General features: G+C 43.2%; 1 protein-coding gene across 3 annotated transcripts in view; it reads right to left on the reverse strand.

The window, feature by feature from the left end:
* The window catches only part of RASSF3 (Ras association domain family member 3), a 65,929-nt gene extending 48,924 nt beyond the window's left edge, over positions 1–17,005 (reverse strand). Inside the window, exon 1 of one of the 3 annotated variants that reach the window (XM_045789664.2) lies at positions 16,705–17,003. In XM_045789664.2, the coding sequence (XP_045645620.1) occupies positions 16,705–16,815 (111 nt within the window). In that variant the 5' untranslated portion in view covers positions 16,816–17,003. Of the gene's footprint in view, positions 1–16,704 lie in introns of all 3 variants that reach the window. The other 2 variants (XM_087868999.1, XM_045789665.2) reach the window with 2 other exon arrangements.
* Positions 17,006–22,776: the final 5,771 nt, after the last annotated feature.

Consider the following 22,776-nt stretch of genomic DNA (forward strand, 5'->3'; position numbering starts at 1 on the left):
AATTTAATCTTCTGAAGGAAATGAATACACTTCCTCACTCCCAGATAGGAGTGCGCACCTGCTTACAAGCACTCACCCTTCAGGAAGCACAGTAACTACCCCCGCTGGCCCAGCACTCTCCGTGAGCACAGGACTCTCATACATTCATCCTGCCCTGTTTTTGAGGAGTGTGGCATTGCTGGTGGGCTCTTTCTTAAATAGTTCTTGACACTAGGTTTATAACTCCTGCAATATAGAAGGTCAGAACAATTAAGTGTTCCCTTTGGCTTGCGCAAAACCCATTCTTATCGGCACTATTATACAGGGCACTATTATATAAATTCGATAAACCACCCAGGACCCCCTTATTTCTTTCCCTAGACATTAGCTCTTCAGGAAAAGAAATAATTCTACAGGGTTCCTGGGTGGCTCAGTGGGTTAAGCATCTGCCTTCGGCTCAGATTATGATCCCAGAATCCTGGGATCAAGCCCCAGACTCCCTGCTCAATGGGGAGCCTGCTTCTCCCTCTCTCCCCTCCCCCTGTGCTCTCCCTGGTTAGCACTCTCTCTCAAATAAATAAATAAAATCTTAAAAAAAAAAAAGAAAGAAAGAAAAGAAAGAGGGGTGCCTGGGTGGCTCAGTCGTTAAGCATCTGCCTTTGGCTCAGGGCGTGATCCCGGCGTTCTGGGATCGAGCCCCACGTCAGGCTCCTCCTCAGGCTCCTCCGCTGGGAGCCTGCTTCTCCCTCTCCCACTCCCCCTGCTTGTGTTCCCTCCCTTGCTGACTATCTCTATCTCTGTCAAATAAATAAAAACTCTTAAAAAAAAAAAGAGAGAGAGAGAAAAGGAAAAGGAAAGGAAGAAAGAATTGTACATATTCTACTCATTTCTCAAACACCAATGACTAACCAATTCACTTAAGTTCAACCCCGCCCAACCAGATATGACCTAATACAGCTGTTTCCAAACTCATTCATTTGGCATCTCAATACATTCCACAGAATCTCTTTCAAGACTTTTATCACTTTTAACACTTACTTTCCCTCCAATCGGGAATTCAGGTCTAGAATCAATTAACCATTAACTTCCAAAATTACCTCTTAGGAACAAAATACAGGCCTAGGACCCAGGTCTCCACATCCCCAGCCCAATATATTTTCTATTTCAACTAAAAGTCTCACTTTCACATGACACAGAATTTATTACCATTGTTTTACCATTATTCCCCCTGAAAGAAACATGTTTCACTGCCTTCACCCAACTTCTTTTTCTTGATTATGATTCTGACACAAACCCAGTCAAATGAAAACCAGGTGGTCCATTAACAAATAACGACAGATGGGGCGCCTGGGTGGCTCAGTCATTCATGAAGCTGCCTTCGGCTCAGGTCACGATCCCGGAGCCCTTCATCGGGCTCCCTGCTCAGTGAGAAGCCTGCTTCTCCCTCTCCCACTCCCCCCACTTGTGTTCCCTCTCCTGCTGTGTCTCTATCAAATAAATAAAATCTTTATAAAAGTAAATAAATAAATAACAACAGAACACCTGGCTGGCTCGGTGGAGCATGTGACCCTTGATGTCAGGGTCATGAGTTGGAGCTCCACATTAGGCCTGGAACCTACTTTAAAAATAAACAAACAAATAAATGAATTAAATAAATAAATAACATAACATAACAGGGGCACCTGGCTGGCTCAGTTACTGTGACTCTTAACCTTGGGGCTGTGAGTTCAGGTCCCACGTTGGGCGTAGAAATTACTTAAAATCTTTTTAAAAAGTAACAACAGACCTCATTCTGTGCCCTCGGACAAGTACCCCACTAACAATGAACATATAATGGTGAACAAGACAGACATGGTCCGCCCTCGTGAAGCTCACAGCATAATCTGGAAGGCTCAGAACTAAATTTACTCAAAGCCCCCGATGCATTCATTCAATAATGAGCTAGGATGCCATCTTTCTCCAAAGCATCAGAGTGCTTCATAAACACCATTCATAAGCTAATTTAAACGTGCTGCTTAGATGTAAAATGTTCAGGTCCCCAAATACAAATCACTACCTTGCTGCAACGCCTGGGTGACTCATTCGATTAATCGTCTGCCTTTGGCTCAGGTCCTGATCCCAGGCTCCTGGGATCGAGTCCTGCACTGGGCTCACTCCTCAATAAGGAGCCTGCTTCTCTCTCTGCCTGCTACTCCCCCTATGTGTGCTTTCTCTAATAAATACATAACAATTTTTAAAAAATCACTACCTTTCAGATAAAAATAGACATACATGAGTGAGATGGGAGGATAAACTTATTTTTCAGTAACTATGAAGTGTTACCTCCAATACTACTGTAGGTTGAAAATTTAAAATCAATTTATAGGACACAGCATATATTAAGAAAACAATTTTATAGTAGTCTCTAAACATACCGGTGATGCAGTCATATTTGCAATTATGTAACAATTTATAACCTAGGAACACTTTCCACACCCCTCACTAACAACTGTTTTAAAGATTAACAAACTGAGGGGCGCCTGGGTGGCACAGCGGTTAAGCGTCTGCCTTCAGCTCAGGGCATGATCCTGGCGTTACGGGATAGAGCCCCACATCAGGCTCCTCTGCTGTGAGCCTGCTTCTTCCTCTCCCCCTCCCCCTGCTTGTGTCCCCTCTCTCGCTGGCTGTCTCTATCCTGTCGAATAAATAAATAAAATCTTAAAAAAAAATAAAATAAAATAAAATAAAATAAAGATTAACAAGCTGAGGACGCCTGGGTGGCTCAGTAAGTCAAGCGTCTGCCTTCAGCTCAGGTCAGGATCCCAGAGTCTGGGATGGAGCCTTCCCGCTCAGCAGGCAGTCTGCCTCCCCCCCAGCTCATGTTCTCTCTCGAGCAGGCATGCGTGGGCTTTCTTTCTCTCTCTCAAATAAACAAAATCTTAAAAAAAAAAAAAAGATTAACAAGCTGATAACTCAAGTTAAGGAAACTGTTCAAAGCTACCAGAGATTCAAAACCAAGATGATTTCCCAATTCTAGATCCCTAGATTCTTCTACCATATCACACTACCTTAGTAAAATCTCCTAGCAAATTGTTTTTAATAATGCTAATACTACTAAAAATAATAATTAACCTTTATTGAGCATGTACTCACATGCTAGTTAATGACCCAAGTTTTTTATACGCTTAAGTAGGTAATATTTACATAAGAGTATCAGTAAAATTTACAGTTCAGCTAATTTACAATTCAACTGATTAAAAATATTCACAGCGGCATTAAGAATATAAGGCCAGTTTTAGACAACCAATTTACTGAAAGAAACACAACCAAAGCAAGGCCAGACTGGGGACGGAGAGGGAAGAGCAAACCCCAAGAGGCTCACGTGGTCCAAAGGAAGAGGTTTCCCACCAGATTCCAACACTCATGCCAGTTTTATGGAGCATAAACGAACTCGGAAGAGTTTGCCAAGCAGACCACGGGACTCCCTGGGCAGCTAATGCCTGCGTTCGAACGGCGCACAAGCGGGCTTGGTTCGGAACCGTGGCTGTGTCCAGCAGCGCTGACACACTGTGGGTGGAAGACCAGAGGGCCGGGGACCCAGCCACAGCGCGTGGAGATGGGATTCCAGTGACAGCCGCAGCATGGCCTTTGCAGTGACTTTACACAGTTCACCTGCATTACCTCATTCGATTTGATCTCATGAAAACCAGAAACAAAACAGTGAGCACAAGGCGATTTACACCTTCTGGAGGAAAAAGGAAAGTCCCCAGGAAGAAGCAAAATTTGTCACCAGGTCAAGCTGGCACCCTTGAGGAGAACTCTGCAGCCAAAATCCTGCACCAGAGGCAGGTAAGAGAGGGAGAACAGAGAAGTTAAAAGAAAAAGATTCGGTCTGTTAACCTATCCATAAACTCTTAAACAAAAGAACCACATTTTCACAGGCCTGGTCATTCTCTTTTCACTGGGATGACTTGCTTTAAGGGAAAAAAGAAGTTGGGTGAAGACTTTGATAGGTGGCCTCAGGCTTGGTCAGAAGACAACCCCTTTCCCAGAAAACAAAGGAACTACAGTGAGACTGAAAGTGGCTTAAAAAAAAAAAAAAATTAAGCCTCCAGGAAGGACTGAAGCTTCTTCCCGATGGAGGACAAAGAGATTCCCAGTTATTTCGGTTAATAAAATCAAAGAGACACACCTCATTTCCTGCCACCTTTCATTCTTTGGCTTCAAATCTCCCTCCACTCAGCCCAAAACTCTAACGAAGTGCGTGACTGTATATGGAAGAAGAACTTTTTAAAAATAAAGAGCTAGTTTTTTTAAATTGCTAATATTGATTCCAGCTTACTATGCTCCAAGCATGCTGGTACTTCACAGATCAGGGCTTGAAGAGGTGCGAGGACTTGCCCAAGACACTGGCTGGCTAGCACGGATTTAAACCCAGGCTGCCTTACACAGCTGCTTGTCATCAATCAAGCACACACCCCCTTTAAGCCCATTAACAAAATCCAGTTCCTTTTTTCTTTTTTAATAGCCCTCACCTCAAAAGATCAAGGTCCACTGTTAATTAAAACTGCACAGAACTACTCCAGCGAGAATGAATTTTAAGTTGATTTGCTGATACTGGTGCTATGTTTGCCTTTTTTAAAGGAACTACCTTCTGCTAGAGGACCTAGCTCCAATCCTCCACACCAAATGGCAGGAATAATTATGCTCTGGGTACAGTTCATAGGACACACGTCCTCTCCGAGCCCAACAGGACAGCCAAGGATCAAACCCCAGCTCGGCTCAGCCACAGCAGCAGCCCCACCACCACACCCCTTCCAACCGACTGACCACGTGGCCAGAGCGCCGGTCATTAGAGAGAGCAATTTTCAAACTTCAGAGAGATCTGAAAGGGCAGTAACTTCCCCCCAAAGGAAAACTGGCAAGAAACAGCGTTCCACAAGCCTGTTTAAACAAACAGAAACAGACCTTAAATGGGCAAAAGTAATATTATTGTTTCTTTAAACCACCTACATAATATTTACATTTTCCCATAGCTGGGAAATGACGGACTCCAGTCAAATATCCCTGAATTCACCTCTGCGAGGCAATTAAAATCTGATATCTGCAGAAGGTATAAACCAATAAAAACTTCTGTTGGTTTAATTTCTCATCTCCAAGTTCCACTGAAATTAGAGCCCAAATAAATCAACTGCATTTTAAGTCCCTTGGAAAGCTCCATAAACTGTAAAACACAGTGGAATGCTAAACTTCATTTTTAATATTGGTATTTTTTTTCCTCCTATGGAATGCATACAGCTATTTTGTTTTCTATTTTCACACAAGTTTTTCAGTTTTTGGTTTGCTGTTTGAGAACCGTGATCAGATACACCATAAATTTCTATGACTTCGCTGGCAAAATATCGAAAAGGATTCCTCGAAACAAGCATTTATAGGAAATTTTCAGAATAAACTTGTTTGAGTTTTCTAAGAATATGAGGATTAAGGAGGGTTCATGATCTATCTAAAGTCAGAAATAATTCCTTACAAATCTTTATTCACTTAATTAAAATATTCTGAAGAAAAAAAATTAAATGAGGGCAAACTAGGAGTTAATCAGATTATAAAAGATTAAGCAAAAATTTTCAACACAGGCAAACCTTAAAGTAGACGGTGATGCCAGATTCCATCTAATTGTAATGTTTCAACAAAAGACAATAAGCTTATAAGCAAACAGTATAAAAATCCTCTTCGGTAGTTGGGGGTTTTAGTTTGTCCTACAATCCTCTTTTCAATACCTGGTCTATTTGTAAACTTTAGGTTCCTCTGAATTCTACCAGGGTGGTTGGAAAACTGGCACTAAATTTATCGAAATTCAAAGATAAACAGGCACCTTCAGTCACCTTTTTTTTTTTTTTAAACATGGTTAGTAAAAGACACTTCATCCAGCTCCCACCCTCTGTATTCCATAGTGTATTCACAGGACATTGATGCTTTCTTAGTAATGCCTTTCCTGTGTCATAATTACAGGAGTAAAGTGGTGTTTTGGTGTTTGGGTTTTTTTTTTTTTGGTTTTTTTTTTTGCTGCAAGTTTCAGTGATGTCAGCCTGAGACACACTGTGAAGTATTTCAAAATGCCAGAATATGTAATGTCCCTTTGGAACAAACACAGTAAGTCAAAAATAACCTGAAGTTTAGCTGACCACAAAAAAAGGGGAACCATCTACCAGCTAAGTATGCAAACGACTGAAGAACAGCGCTCTCTGGAGATTTCCTGCCTACCTCGAAAAATGGTCAAAGGCCATGAACAATGCTCACACCAAGAGGAAGAGCCACTTAGAAGTACAGAAAAATATTCAGTTTACTGGTTAAAGGAATGCAATTAAATAACAATGAGGTGCCTTTACAAAGTTTTTCCTCTATTTTTTAAGGAAACTCTAGGGGGGCCAAAGGGAGGCTTGAACTTACAAACCTGAGATGGAAAGTGGCATGCTCTACTCACTGAGCCAGCCAGGGGCCCCAGTTTTCCCTCTGTTTTAATGACTATACCCAGTGGAGCTAAGGGTACAAAGAAACTAGTTAAAAATACAGACTTCAATTAGCGATACAGAACTAAGAGGTATAGGGGCGCCTGGGTGGCTCAGCCGTTCAGCGTCTGCCTTCGGCTCAGGTCATGATCCCAGAGTCCTGGGATCAAGCCTGGAGTCCTGCATCAAGCTCCCTGCTCGGCGGGGAGTCTGCTTCTCCCTCTTACACTCCCCTTGCTTGTGTTCCCTCTCTCGCTGTCTCTATCAAATAAATAAATAAAATCTTAAAAAGAAAAAAAAAAGTCAACATACAAAGAAAAAAAAAATGGCCGTACCATCATTGCAAAGTAAAATTCCGTTTTGTACATCTATCCTGAAAAGTTAATCCATAATGGAAAAGGTTTCTCGCTCTAAATATTCACACTGTTATGTATAGTAGCAAAAAATCAGAAACATTCCAGTCTTCCAATATTTGGAATATAATGCCTATTCAATAAAATACCAGGCAGACATGAAAACGATAGCTGTGCTAGGTGAAGTCATTCAGAAAGAGCTCATAATTCTAAGTTTAAATAGCAAGATTCAAATTTGTCAGGACAGAATTCCTTAAAAAAATTAAAAATATAACTACCAATTCAGCAATGCCACTTGTGGGTAAATACCTGAAAGAATTGAAAGCAGGGTCTCTAAGTCATATCTGTGCACCCATGTTCACTGCAGCATTATTCACGACAGCCAGGACGTGGAAGCACCCAAATATCCACGGACCGATGAATGGATAAGCAAAATGCGGTATATACATCCAGCAGAATCTTCCATTAAAGGGAGGACATTCTGACAAATGCTACAGCACGGATGAACCTTAAGGACATCGTGCTAAGTGAAATAAACCAGTCACAAAAAGACAAACACTAATACTGTAGGACTTCACTTGTAAGAACTACCTAGAATAGTCAAATGCATAGAAACAGAAAACAGAATGCTGACTGCCAAGAGTATGGGGGAGGGGAGGGTTGCAGTTTAATGGAGACAGAGTTTCAGTTTCCAAGATGGAGAAGTTCTGGCAATTGGAGACACCACAATGAAAAGGTACTTAACACCACTGAACACTTAAAAATGGTTTATGTGAACAACAAAAACTGTTTAGATGGCAAATTTTAGATCAGGTGTATTTTACCACAATTTTTTTTAAATGGGATTTAAAAGAATCAGTAGGATTAAATGTATGTAAAAAGACAAATGAGGGGCACCTGGCTGGCTCAGTCCATACAGCATGCAACTCCTATCGCGGGGTCATGAGTTCTAGCCCTACAACGGCTGTAGAAATTTAAAAAAAAAAAAAAAAAAAAAAAAATACAAATGAAAAAACTAGGAAACAATTCTGCAAACAGTATTTGGATTAGGATAATAAGATAATGGACCATTTTCCCCCAAACTATACATGAGGCGATTTTTATAGTATTCTTATTTTCAAAAAAACTTCAAAAACCTATTGCTCCAGCTACCCATAAAACCTTAATATCCTGCAAGTAAAAATGACAGGTTTATGAAAAATTACTTATTTCTTTTTAGCACATACAAAACAAAGATGAGAGCCAAAGTCTGGACTAAGATCTTGTTCTTCACATGGATGAGAAATGATGAATACAAACCACAAACGAAGTTTTTTTTTTTAAAAGATTTTATTTGAGAGAGAGCTCGAGAGTGAGGGGGGAGGGGCAGTGGCAGAGGGAGCCCGACGCGGGGTGAGGGGGGCCCTCAATCCTAAGACCCCAAGACCCTGAGATCATGACCTGAGCCTAAGGCAGACACTTAACGGAGCCCCCCAGGCACCCCTAAAAAAATTTTTTTAAAGATTTCTAAGTAAGGTCTACACCCAACATGGGGCTCAAACTTACAACCCAGAAGACCAAGAGTCACGTGCTCCACTGACAGAGACAACCAGGCGCCCTGAGACTACAACCTAAACTTGAGAGCAGGTTTCTATCTGTTTTGTTCACCAAAACCCTAGCACCAGCCAAGCACATTGTGAACATACCGTGAACACGGGAATTTAGAAAACTACCTTACAATCTTAACACACACGTTGTCTAACCTGCATTAATTTCATGAAAAACACTTTGCTGATTGCTTACTAAAACCTCTTAAATCCAGATCTTCTCAATCCATTCTTCTGATCTCCAATTCCTAAATTCATCCTTCCTCCTCCAATTATCTCACTCTGTTTAGCATCTGGGGGAAAAAAAAAACACTGAGTGCTGCAATATATAATTAGTAAATTATTCTTAGCTGACTGAATGATGTAGCAGCAGTTAGCAATTACAGTCCATAAAATGCGTATTACTCTTGCTGTTTTAATACTCTATGAATTAATGAACACCATCCTCTGTAAACCTAAGGTAGAGTTGCAGTTTGAAATGCCATTAGGACAGTTTTATCCTATCAGCTCATAGGTCAGAAAAAAGGGAAGTTGCCCACACACAAGTTTCATAACCTCAAAATGCTGGTATGCATGACCCAAGACAGGCTGAAGAACTATTCCCAACAGTAAAAGGCAAGTTCCCCTTCACGAAGAAAAATCTTCCCAGCAAATGGCTGGCAACCCATCCATACATCTGCAGCCACTAAAGATGGAGATCGAAAGCCCTGGCAAGAGCTTGCAGCTCTGCTTTAGCAAACAGCATTGTCCAGCAGAAAACAGAATGTGAGCCACATACATAATTTTAAATTTTCCAGTAGCCACGTTAAGAAACAAACAGGTCTCAGGAAACAAACTGAGCGCTGCTGAAGCGGAGGGGGTGGGGGATGGGGTGGCTGGGTGATGGACACTGGGAGTGTATGTGTTGTGGTGAGTGCTGCGTATTGTGTAAGACGGATGAATCACAGACCTGTACCCCTGAACCAAATAATACATTATATGTTCGTATTTTTTAAAAAGGTAAAAATTAATTTAAGTCAGCATATCCCAAATATTATTTCAACATGTAAGCAATATTAAACAATCACTCTGATTCACTCTATTTTATATTCTCTTTCCTTTGTCTCGGAAATTCAGTGTGTATTTCATACTTTACGGCACCTCTAAATTCAGGCCAGCCACATTCAAGCGCTCAACAATCACATGTGACCAGTAACTACCATACTGGACTGTCCAGTTTTAGAATGATGGTCACTTCTAAGGGCGCCTGAGTGGCACAGCTGGTTAAGCATCCGAATGGGTTTCAGCTCAGGTCATGGTACCATGGGTAGTGAGATCAAGTTGCATCCTCAGCAGGGAGTCTGCTTCAAAAAGAGTCTCTCCCTCTCCCCTCCCCCCACTTGCGTGTGAGCTCTCTCCCGCTCTTGCGCGCTCTCTCTAAAGCAAATAAATAGATCTAGAAGGAATGATGGTCTCTTCTACTCATAACATTTTTACAAGCATATCACATTTTAATCATTTTTTATGGGCTGGGATATCCTTCCTACCGCATCTCTGGCCCTCTCCATTAAAAAAAAAAATTAAAAATTAACAAGTAAACAAAAACCATTTGACTAGCAACTGACAGTCAAACCAGAGCTAACTATTAAGAAAAACCTGGAAAACCTCATTCGAAAGAATTTGGTAAACTCCGGTTAGTGGTATTAATATTAACTCTGTTTAATGGATCTCATATCCTTGAGGATGATGAGGTTTCTGTTGGAACACAATCATCTACAGTTTCTGGACAGATGTCAACAGGAAAATGTGACTTGCTTTACAGGGATACACCTTCTCAGTAAACTTGGCCATCTAAACAGACGTATAGCTTTACCACACTCTACACAATAGAGGTGTTCCCTGAAAAACAACACGTACCAGTTTCCTTTGCACTAAAGGAGCAAGCTCGTCAAAGAAAAATTAGAGAGATGTTCTATTTGGTAAGCTTTTTAAAAAATATTATTAAATGGGGGCGCCTGGATGGCTCAGTCAGTGGAGCTTGTGATTCCTAATCTCAGGATTTTGAGTTCGAGCCCGTGTTGGGTGTAGAGATTACTTAAAAATCTTTTTAAAATAAATAAATAAAACAGGCACCCCTTCCCTCCTAAAACCCTCTGCTCTCCAGGCACCTGGAGAGGCTCAGTTGGTTAAGCATCTGCCTTTGGCTCAGGTCAAGATCTCAGGATACCAGGATCAGGCCCTGAGCCCCTAATCAGCTCCCTGCTCAGCAGGGAGTCTGCTTCTCCCTCTTCCTCTGCCCCTTCCCCCTGTAGGCACAAGCACACTCTCTCTCTAGTAAATACATAAAATCTTTTAAAAACCCCTCTGCTCTTTCCCTTCATTGCAAAAATAAATTGTTTATAAAATAAATTCAATTATTGAATAAATGAATGACAGGCTTTCTTAAAATAAGGAGGAAAAATATATGAAGTGAATTATACCTAAACTAGTAATAACACTTAATACCAATCTATTTTTAAATGACAACTAATGCGTAAGACACCGTGGAGGCTTATGGTCTAGGAGAGGGGGAAAAATTGTGTACATTTGTGTATAAAGGAAAACTTACAGTACCGAGTACTGCGACTTCCATCCAAAATCAGTAGGCTTTCATTCCTTCAAGCACCTACTAAGCACGGAGCATTTCTTCTGCGCTCTGTGAATATGGCAGTCTCTGTCCTCATTCAACTAAATATAACAACGTATTACAATTTTTGCTATGAAAGGAAAGAGCAGAGGGCTTTAAGAGGGGCGGGGTACCTACTTCAGAGTGGTGGTTCTGGAAGACTTCTCCGAGGGGACAGGTGAGTTAACATGGGAAGGAGAATGGAAACCAGCAATCCCAGGCCAAGGTTCTGTGATGGGGAATCATGTGAATCTTGAGAGGAAGTGAGGCTAGTATGACTAGAGTCCTCATTACATGCGGTTATTTAAAAGTTGTATCAGAGAGTGAACAAGGAGAGGGCATTGTCACATTGCTAATGCTTGCTTACAACTAAACCTCTTCCTAGGCACTGTACAGAGCTCTTCCATGAGACAAGGATACAAACAGGCCAAGTTAGGCAAGATACATTATATAACAGCGCTCCTTTGCAGGATAGATCTCCTATCCTATCCTGTCATTTCACCATTGCTTCGGACAGCCCCCGCCTCCCCATAATGGCCTTGAGCCAAATCAGAAGTGAAAAGCAAGCCTCAAACCAGGAACTTTATCAAAAGACAGCTACTTATGGGGGCAGCTGGGGGGAGGGGGCACAAGAGCTGATGCTCAGGGCTAAGAGCTGGGGACCACGCCACATTAGAAAGCATTTGGTCTGCCTCGGTTTTTTCTCCCAGAAAATGAATGTTTATAGTATGACATGCACTGACTGCCAAAGGAAGTCTAAAAAGAATAAGCACATTATTGGGTATTTTTAGCTTTTCTTTTCATAAATGTTTTGTGTCACTGCTTTCCAAATGAATCCAAATCTTGCAAGTTAGCCAGAAGAAACGGGGTAGAGAATGTATCGTTCATAGAAGAGGGGACTAATTTTCTCTTGAAATTGAGTTAAAAGGAATGTGTCTTTGTGAGTTCTGTTCACACAAACACAAAATTCCAATGGATTAATACGTACTGCGTAAAACCAGAATTTATCAGACATGGAGACGAAATGTGCAAATCACCGTGCACCAGGCAAAAGGGCTGGTGGGAATGTCTGCATTCAATAATATAGGGATCAAAAATTAGAGTAAGAGTTAGTACAGCCAAAATACCTTTGAGGTTGTAAACCATTATTCTCTTACCCCCAGTGGTTTATCGCCAAAGCTTCTAATGGACACACTGAATGAAACAGTGCAACTCATTACTGTTGATTCTAGCAGCAAGACACAGAACCAAACAGCAAGTCAGAAAAACATTTAAATTATAATAAGTACACACAGGGCGAACTTGAGACCTGTTACGCGGAGTCACACAGGCCTGCCTTATTAAACAATTCTGCAGTATAACTTCTTTAGAAGTGTGAGTGGTTCAGAGACAATTTTAAGAATTCTTGACTATTCGGGGCACCTGGGTGGCTCAATCAATTAAGCGTCTGCCTGTAGTTCGGGTCATGATCCCAAGGTGCTGGGATCCAGTCCTGCATCGGGCTCCCTGCTCAGCAGAAAGTCTGCTTCTCCCTCTGCCCCTCCCCCCCCAGCTCATCCGCCGGCTCTCACTTGCTCACTCCCTCTCAAGTGAATAAATAAAATCTTCAAAGACCTCTTAACTATTCTGCTGAAACAAAAAGTGTCTCATTTCCTTATTCCCATTAACTAGCCAAGGTTCAGAAAGAAAAGTGATTACCTTAGCTATGGAGAAAGATATGTTCCAATAGATTAATAATTTTAGTCATTTTCTACTCTTGGAAGTCTGAATGTGTAGAAAAGGAAAATTATGAATTATAGAACTGCCCACATTCTTGGTTCTGCATGAAACAACAGGGGATCCACAAGCATGAATTCTGAACACTGTGACGAACATGTATGTGGAATAGGGGGTTGACATTTTAAGAAAATCCTAAATTATAGATGTCCATATTTGCAAAAAGAAAATCGAATTTTAAAATTTAGTTGGGGGGGCGCCTGAGTGGCTGATTAAGCATCTGACTCTTGATTTCAGGCCATCATCTCAGGGTTGGGAGATGGAGTCCCACGTGGCCTCCCTCTGGGCGTGGAGCCTGCTTAAAATTCTCTCTCCCTCTGCCCTTCACCTCCCCCTGCACACACAGGTGCATGCGCTCTATTTCTCAAATTTTTTTTTTGAGAATTAACAAAAAGGAAAGTATGTGGGCCATTCGGTGAATCACTTAACAAGGCCTTACCTTTCATTAAGTTAATTTTCCAGGGGGTTCTTGGGAGAATAAGATAAGGTACATTTGAAAAACCTGTAAGGATGGGGCGCCTGGGTGGCTCAGTCGTTGAGCGTTTGCCTTTGGCTCAGGGCGTGATCCCAGCATCCTCGGATGGAGCCCCACATCAGGCTTTTTCACTGGGAGCCTGCTTCTTCCTCTCCCACTCCCCCTGCCTGTGTTCCCTTTCTCGCTGGCTGTCTCTGTCAAATCAATAAATAAAAATCTTAAAAAAAAAAAATGAAAAACCTGTAAGGAGCCAATTCTCAACCCAGGAAAGCATTCGTTCATACAACTAATATTCACTGAGCAATCACTGTGTGTCCGATACCAGCGGAGGCCCCAAGGATACAGCAATAAACATGACATCCAAATGCCACAGAAAAGGCCACCTCTCATTCCTGTTTATATCCTCCAGACAGGTTTTTAAGCCTTTTTTTTTTTAAAAGAGGGTACCACCATAAGGAAGAAAACTAGTATCTTCTTTATATCCATAAGATTTTTGTTTTTGTTGGAGACAGAAAGAAGTTGGGCTATGTTCCTTTGCCTGGCAAGAGAAGAGAAGAAAATCCTCATCCCCCTCCCCCTTTTTCTCCAACCTGCATTTACCACAAATATCTTGCTCTCTCTGGTTATTTTCAAGAGTCCTAGAAACTGAATTTTCCTGGCTTGTTCACCAGGTGCTTCAGCACCAAAAACACAACAACAAAAATACTATTATCAGTAATAGATCCTTATGGCAACCTCCCTCTTTCCACCTCTCTAGAGAAGGACCAATTTCACTTTTATGCTTTGTTAGAAACTCTTATCTTATTCTTATAATCACCAGCATAATAAAATGAAAAAGGCAGGGCCCCTGGCTGGCTCTTGATCTCAGGGTCCTGAGTTCAAGCCCCACTGGGGGTATAGATTACTTAAAACAATAAAAAGAAAATAAATAAAATGAAAAAGGCGTATCTATTATCTAACCTTAGGTAAAAGAAACGTTCTATACTTAGAATACCTTGCTTTATATTTGTAAGTTTTTTACTTCTTAACTCACAAAGGTCATCAAGAATTTAACACATTCAATTTAACCAAAATGCCCACAAAAATTCAGTTTCAAACACTTCTGCCACCTGGCAAGTAAGTCCCATAACTCAGCACCTTGCATGTGTTATGTTAGGAGGGGGAACACACAGGCAATAAAGCTTCAGAATATACAGAACAAGCCCTTCAAGCCAAGAACTAGGTCTTACTGTCCTGATTTTCAGTACAATACTACAAACTACATAATGTTAGACTAATTCTAAAAGCTAAATAAGTTGCATTATATAATATATATGCTAGATGAATGAATGGAAACCCTGTATGTCTAAACCGGGGGGGGGGGAGTTGTTTTATTTTTTAAAGCACTAAAACATTCTCCCCCAATTCTAACCTGGACATTGTGGCCCTTGTGAAGGAGCATCACATACCTGGAGAATCTGAGAACCAGCAAGTTTTCTGGAGAAGAGCCACCTCTGGAATCAACTTCGAACGAACACAACCACCTCTGTTAAGTTCTAGTCAAATCGTGACAGCAGTAAGTGGCAGGAGAAAATACGAAGTAGAGGAGAGAGAGACAGAAGAGGCCAAGAAAGAGAAGAGCCAAGTGAGAGAAGCACAAGGAAAAGCAATTCCTCCCCGACAGAGAGGAAGAGTATTTCTGCCTTCCAAACCTCAGAGCAAACTCATGCCATTAAAATACACTCTACCGAAAATAAAGGATCAGTTGCTATGAACTGAAGGTTTTTGGATCCCCACTCCAAAACTCCTATGATGAAGCCCTAAATGCCAGGAGGTGGGACCTGTGGGAGATAATGTGGCCTGAGGGCTGCCCCCACGATGGGATCAGCGTCCTTCCAAGAGGAAGAAAGCTAGCCCTTCCTCCATAGGAGGTCACTGCAAGAAGTCAGCGGGCTCCAAGCCAGGAAGCCCAGCCAAGAAGGGGTCCTTGCCAAAACCCAAAAAACCAGCCGGGGACCTAGATCCACCTCCAGCCTCCAAAACCATGAGAAATATTAGTGTTTAAGTCACCTAGTCTATGGTATCTGTTACAGCAGCTTGAGCTAAGCCATCGCTCAAAGTGACTAGTAAATGGTGCAGCCCTAAGCCTTAGAAACAATAAAGAGGACAGACTACCGCCCCAGAACTTTACTCAGGATTACCCGCTACTGAATAAAGGGCACTTGACTTCACTCTTGCCCTTCACCATCCCCTCTCCCCCTCCTTCTGGTTTGGGAGTTAAGAGGTTGAAAAGACTAGAACTTCCGAATCATAAAAAGAAATCTGACCTCAGAAAGTGGTTAAATAAACTTAAAAGGTCTGGCGAGGAAACCCTGACACATACTCCGTCCTCACCCCTCCCATAACTCATCATCCGGCCCTGAACGATTTTCCTTGCCTCCAGTCTCCAGGACGGAGTCTAACAGCAACGGTCTGGTGAGCGCCCGTTGTTGAAGAGCAACAAATTTGTTCCATTACAGCCTTCACTAATCTGATGTGAGCACGGCTGGGTTGGCAGGGCTTCCTGGTGTGCCTCCCAGGGCCAGGAGGCCGCGGGTTCACGCACGGGACTGAGGAGTCCACCCCAAGTGGCCCGTTTCGGGAAAGCCTTCCAGGAAAACACGGTCCGGGTCGGCGAAACCGGCCCAAGCTCCCTTCCCATCTTTTCCCAAGTCATACTTCCCACGGCATGCCTCCTCCAAAAAAGGAAGAAACCGGCCTAAGGCTCAGCTCACGCCGGCTGGTATTTACCTAGCACCGGAACTTGTTTGCAAAACACTGAAGGCACTCATAAACTTGACTTTGCAGGACACGCACAACCTTGACTCCCGAAACCAAGATCTAGAGAGCGCCTGCTATCGTCCCCGCCCCCACCACCAAGGTGCTGGACCCGGAAGGTAGAGGAGGCCAGGTCACCAACGCCACCCCTGGCTATTACAGGGCCCCCAAGCCACTCTGGGCCTCACTGCCCACTGAACCGATGCCCAGTGGAGGCCGGAGGCAAGGCCCCCGACCACTGACTGCCCGGGCAGAGAGGAAACGCCGGGAGTGGCCAGGGACGCCTCCACGCTCTCAGAACTGCTCTCCCGCAGCCCGCCGCCCGAAGCAGGGCCGCAGAGGCCATCTGGCGCGGAAGGCAGAAGTGGGCCCTCGGTCTCCTGCCCTTCCACCTCCTTCCCTCGCCCTGGCCGCCCCCTGCGCACTCCCGCACGCCCACGTGCACGACCTCCAAGCACGACCCCCGGATGCCAAAGGCAGAAGCCCCTTCTCGGCCGCCCCCCTCCTCCTTCCCGCGGGCATGCCCGGCGCGCCCCACAGATACACGTGGATTCGGGGATCCCCGGAGCTACGAGCGCCGGCTGCTGCGCCCTCCGCGCGTGCCACTCACTTCCTGGCCGGCGCGGGGCTTGCCCTGGGGCGCTCTCCTGAAAAAGGAGGTCCTGGCGGTGAAGAAGAAGTCCTCGGCGTCCTCCTCCAGGCTGCTGTAGCCGCTGCTCATGCTGCTGGCCCCGTCGCGCGCGGGCCGCCTCCCCGAGGCGCAGGCGGCCAGGCAGGGGGTGCCGCGCCCGCCCGCCCCGCGAGGTTCCCGACGCGCGGCCCCGAGCCGCCGGCGGGCAGTCCTGCTGCAGCTGCGGCCGCCGCTCACTCCGGCCCTCCCGGCCCCTCCTGCCGCCTCCCCGCCGGGCTCCGGGCGCGGCTTTAGCCTCGGAGCGCCTCGCGACCCCGCCTCCCGGGGCCCCGCCCTCCCCCGTGTGCCCCTCCCCGGGAGGCTCGGGGCTGTGCCCAAGCGGTCCGGGCACTCCCCGCGCGGCCGCAGGTGGGGGTGGGGCGGCCGGCCCTCCCGGGCGCCTGCCCTTTCCCAGCGGAGTCTGTGCAACCCAGAACGCCCACTTCGAAGACTGCGTCTGGCCGGGCTGTGCCCTGGGGCGCTTCCCCAACCTCCCGGAAACTGCCAAGTCCTCTGTGATCCGGCTACCCGTCCCCCACTCGGCTCGCTCGGGTTTTGGGGAGGACCCGAACAGAGCAGGGAACTTTCGCTGCTGTCCCCGCCCTGGTTGCCCCTCCCGGGGTCTAGCGGGCGGCAGTGGAGATTGCCCCGCCGGGGAGCCCCCAGCCCGTCGGGCCTCTGGCAGCCGTTTCGCCTCGTCCTGAACCCCAGCATCTCGCCGCTCCAGAAGGGTTAAAAGTTAGCGGAGAGGAGTGGGGAGGTAACAACTGGGTAGAGTTCATTCAAATGAAAACATCCTTTCTGGTAATTGAGTTGAGCTTGGGTCTTCCCTCAAGCCTTCTCTCTAGCGAAGGTTCGTTGTCAGATAAAGACGGCCAAGGTCGTCAAGATCTAAGAGGCTCCTTGGTGAGGGGAGTGGGGGTGAATTCGTTCTATGGTTCAAGTACTTATTAATTAAATGTGCGTTTTCTATGTCCCCTCCCACAGTCCTACAAGGCATGGTTTCTGTGTCAGGGTGATGGGTTCAGGGAATTCTATTCACTTTCCTACCAAAAAAAAAAAAAAATCCGTATTTTCTGAAATCCTTCCAGTGAGTTATCCTCTTTTAGAATGCAAAATTTTCTTGCAAGCCACCTGTGGGTACCAGTCATTTACACCTTGGTGTTACTGAACTGATTTAAACCATACTAGTTTCCTTGCGGAGATCTTGACTGAAAGGAGGTTGATTTGAAACTTCACCGCCACTGCTGTGGTGAGCAGTCTTTCATTAAAAGAGGAAGAGAAGGGTTAGAAAAGAGAATTTTCACCCATTATCGCTGAACTTTCTATGCAAGAAAGATAGATAATGCATATTTCCTTTAATCCTCAAAACAACTCTAAAGTAGTTAGTACTAATTTATGCTCATTTTACACCCAGAGCAGCGGAGGTTTAAAGCGGAAAGTGGCTGTAGGTGGTACGGTTGGGGCCATTCTGATTTATTTCTGTTTATCTGAAGGTCTACAGAGACCCTTCTAGGTCCTCTGCTTGGTCCCCAGTCAGCTGTGCTCGTTTATGCGCTAGCGGAGCGGAGAGCTGGCTCTTGAGTCAACCTACCCCCAGGCAGGAGGAAGGCTTGCAAACCTGCTCCACCTTCAGGCTTGCACATCCAGCTTGCAAAGGGGTGCATTACCCTAAGTGATTGACAACTGCAAGAGGCAGGCCTCAGAGTTTACAGCCCATTTTAAAGATAGTGCAACATGAATGCCTTCCTCCCAGCCACACGGCTACTGAATAATTAGAAACCAGGAATTCTAGCTCCATATTGTTTTACCCAATCTAAACTGACGGCTGGTGCCATGTACATAACCTAATGTAAGAGAACAAGACGATTTACTTACTTTATGAAAGATTTTTGACATTTGGTTTCTGTTATTACATTAACCTAATCTTTATTAAATACCTCCAATTTAAGAGTAATGTATAGAAAAAAAGGGTAATGTACAGGTTAAAGATTTTAAGTAACTTGTTTTATTGTGGATGGGAAGAGAGAAATAACCCAACCTGAGCTTATTAGTTTCTGAGTATTTGCAAGAAAAATATTAAAGGAAAAATACATTAAAGTGTTTCACGGCGAGCCTGGGTGGCTCAGTCGGTTAAGCGTCTACCTTCAGCTCAGGTCATTGATCCCAGGATCCTGGGATTGAGTCCCGTATTGGACTCCCTGCTTAGTGGGGAGTCTGCTTCTCCCTCTATACCTCCCCCTGCTTGTGCTCCCTTTCTCTCTCTTATTCTTGCTCTCAAATAAATAAATAAATACTTTAAGAACTCTTTTAAAAAAAATAAATTAATTTAATAAAGTGTTTTGTGATCCACCATACCATAAAAAGGATTTTTAATGTTATTTTTTAAGTTCCAAAGGACTACATGTTTATTTCTGTCAACACACCATCAGAATCAGTTTTAACAAAAAGGCATAATTGAATAATGAAGCAGAAGTGCTTTTAAGCAACAAAAAATTAAAAAAGGAAGGAAGAAAGAATTGGCATTTTGTTTCCCAAAAGCAGCATAATCATATTTCTACATTTTTCTGATAGTATTCTTGATTAAAAAATATATTAAAATTTGGTTCATGAAATTAGTATTTGTAAAAATTCAAAATGTCACATTAAGCAACTAGACATTTTTACCATTTAAAATTCAAGGAAGGGGGTGGAATAAATAAAATGTATGCAACCAAGTTCAGTTTTGAAAGAACTTACTATCGAACACAATAGGATTTATAAGGGGACTCCATTATCATAAATGTTCCAGTGACGTAAGATCCTAATGATTTAAATTTATAGCCTAGTAACCTTTTATTTCCATGTTAATTGGGGGAATATATTTACAACTCAATAAATATATGCAAAAATTATAAACACACAAATGTTTTGTAATTTTATTTTATTTATTTTTAAAGATTTTATTAATTTATTTGACAGAGACAGCCAGCGAGAGAGGGAACACAAGCAGGGGGAGTGGGAGAGGGAGAAGCAGGCTTCCCAGTGGAGCAGGGAGCCCAATGCGGGGCTCGATCCCAGGACTCTGGGATTACGCCCTGAATGACTGCGCCACCCAGGCACCCCTGTTTTGTAATTTTAATTATCCTGTACATCAAATCGGTTTCCTTGAATCAAAGTAAAAGGAGAGGCTTTAGTAACAGTTTAACCCATCTTGCTCACCCAATAAAACCCTCCAGGAGAGGAATGCCTGGCTGGCTCAGTCAGTAGAGCAAAGGACTCTTGATCTCAGGGGTTGCAAGTTTAAGCCCCACAACTGGGTTAGAACTTACTAAAAAACAAAAAACGAAAAAAAAACGGGAAAATAATCCTATACATGTGATTATAAGTTTAAATCATTATTTAGATTCTTTAAGCACTATATATCCACATAGTAGAAACTCAAATATAATCAATATAGAAAAAAAAATGTTCAGCACAGCTCACCCTTTAACTAAATATATTTAAAAGTAATGTTTTTCTTTTGTAAACTTGTCCTAACAAAGCACAAGATCACAAAGGAAAAGATTTGTAGATTTGCATAAATTTTTAAATATTTTTAACACACATAATGGTAAAAACAGGGAAAAAAACTGAGGGAAATATTTGCCCTAAAACTGATATCTTTACAATACAAAGAGCTCATACAAATCAATAAAAACTTTGAACTAATAGGAAAATAAGCAAAGGACATGACAATCAGTTTATAAAAGGAAAAACAGAAGTAACTTATCAGTCTTTTGTACATTAAAATTTTCACTCAGTAGGGGCGCCTGGGTGGCTCAGTCCCTTAAGTGTCTGCCTTCAGCTGAGGTCATGATCGGGTCTTGGGGTCTTGCGGTCTTGGGATCAAGCCCCTTGGCAGGCTCCCTGCTCAGCAGGGATTCTGATTCTCCCTCTCCCTCTGGCCCTCCCCTGGCTGGGGCTCTCTCTCTCACACCGCTCTCTCGATTTTATTTATTTATTTGAACAAGAGACCATGAGAGAGAGAGAGATCATGAAAAGGGGGTAGGGGCAGAGGGAGAAGCAGACTCCCCACTGAGCAGGGAGCCGGATGCAGGACTCCATCTCAGGACTCTGGGATCATAACCTGAGCCAAAGGCAGATGCTTAACCAACTGAGTAACCCAGGCACCCAAATAAATAAATAAAATCTTAAAATAAAAATAAAGGGGCACCTGGGTGGCTCAGTCATTAAGCGTCCGCCTTCAGCTCAGGGCGTGATCCCAGGGTCCTGGGATCGAGCCCCGCATTAGGCTTCTCCACTGGAAGCCTGCTTCTTCCTCTCCCACTCCCCCTGCTTGTGTTCCCTCACTAGCTGGCTGTCTCTCTCTGTCAAATAAATAAATAAAATATTTTTTTTAAATGAAATAAAATAAAATAAAAATAATAAAATGTTCACTTGGACAACAAATATTTAATGAGCACATACTATCTGCCAAACACTGACCTCAACACAAAGGCTACATCACTGGACAAAACCAGACAAAAATTTTTGTCCCAGTAGAGCATATGTTTTAGTGTGGGTTAGAGAGAGACAGGCAAAACAACGAAGACAATTACATAGTGTGTTCGAAGGTAATAAGTACTCTCACGTAAATGATGGAAGAAAGATAAAGAATGTTTTATATAGACTTGTTATTTAAGCTCTCACTGAGAAAGTCACTTTTCAGCAAAGATGTGTAGGAAGTAAGGGAACTGACCATGAAGATATCGAAAATATTTCAGTCAAAGAGAACAGCAAGTATGAAGGCCCTGAGGTAGGAATGTGCTGGCATATTTGAATAAGAGCAAAGAAGCCAGTGTGTCTGGGTAGGTGAATGGAAGAGAAAGTTGTAGGAATTTCAGTACAAAAGGTAACAGGGAAAGAAAGCTTACTGTTCCTCTAATGCCATAAGAACACTTATAGGAGCTTTGATTTTGTTTTTTACTCTGAGATGAATAATGACTGAGATTTTGAGCAAACAAATGGCATCATCTGACATATTTTTTTTAGTAAGATTTTACTTATTTGACAGAGCGAGCACAAGCAGGGGGAGTGGCAGGCAGAGGGAAAAGCAGGCTCCCCGCTGAGCAAGGGGCCTGAGACAGGGCTCAATCCCAGGTCCCTGGGATCATGACCTGAACCAAAGGCAGACACTTAACTGACTGAGCCACCCAGGCGCTCCTTGACTTACTTTTTTAAAGGACTCCTTCGATCGCTGGGTGGAGAATACACTGTTAAGGGTTATGGAAACTCAAGCAAATGAAAACAAGGTGCATTTTCCACTCATGAAATTGTCAAGTTTGCGGGGCACCTGCGTGGCTCAGTTGGTTAAGCGTCTGCCTTCGGCTCAGGTCATGATCTGCGGGGAGTCTGCTTCTCCCTCTCCCTCTGCCACTCTCCCTGCTTGTGCTCTTGATCTCTCTCTCTCTCCTTCTCTCTCTCAAATAAATGAATAAAATCTAGAAAGAAAGAAAGAAAGAAAGAAAGAAAGAAAGAAAGAAAGAAAGAAAGAAAGGGAAGGAAGGAAAGAAAGAAAGAAAGAAAGAAAGAAAGAAAGAAAGAAAGAAAGAAAGAAAGAAAGAAAGAAAGAAAGAAAGAAAGAAAGAAAGAAATTGTCAAGGTTTGGGTTTTTTTTTTATATTTTTCTTTTTTTAAGTAAGTTCTATGCCCCATGTGGTGCTTGAACTCATGACTCAGGACCCTGAGATCAAGAATCGCTTGTTCTACCCACTGAACCAACAGGTGACCCTGAAATTGGCAAGTTTTTTTTTAAGATTTTATTTATTTGAGAGAGAGAGAGTGCAAGTATTTTTTAAAGCAGGTCATAAAACAACCTGAGTAATATGATTACATTTGCATAACTATAATTGTAGGTAATATTCTTAAGATATGCCAAGAACTAAGATAATTTATCAAGGAGATTTATCATAAAGATCTCACTGACAGATAATTTACTTTGGTACCTATATCATACAGAAAAGCATAGCCTTGGAGGTCAGGCCAACCTGA

This window comes from Ursus americanus, chromosome 17 (genome assembly GCF_024610735.1).
Source record: "Ursus americanus isolate L20-20 chromosome 17, mUrsAme1.1.p, whole genome shotgun sequence".
NCBI lineage: Eukaryota > Metazoa > Chordata > Mammalia > Carnivora > Ursidae > Ursus > Ursus americanus.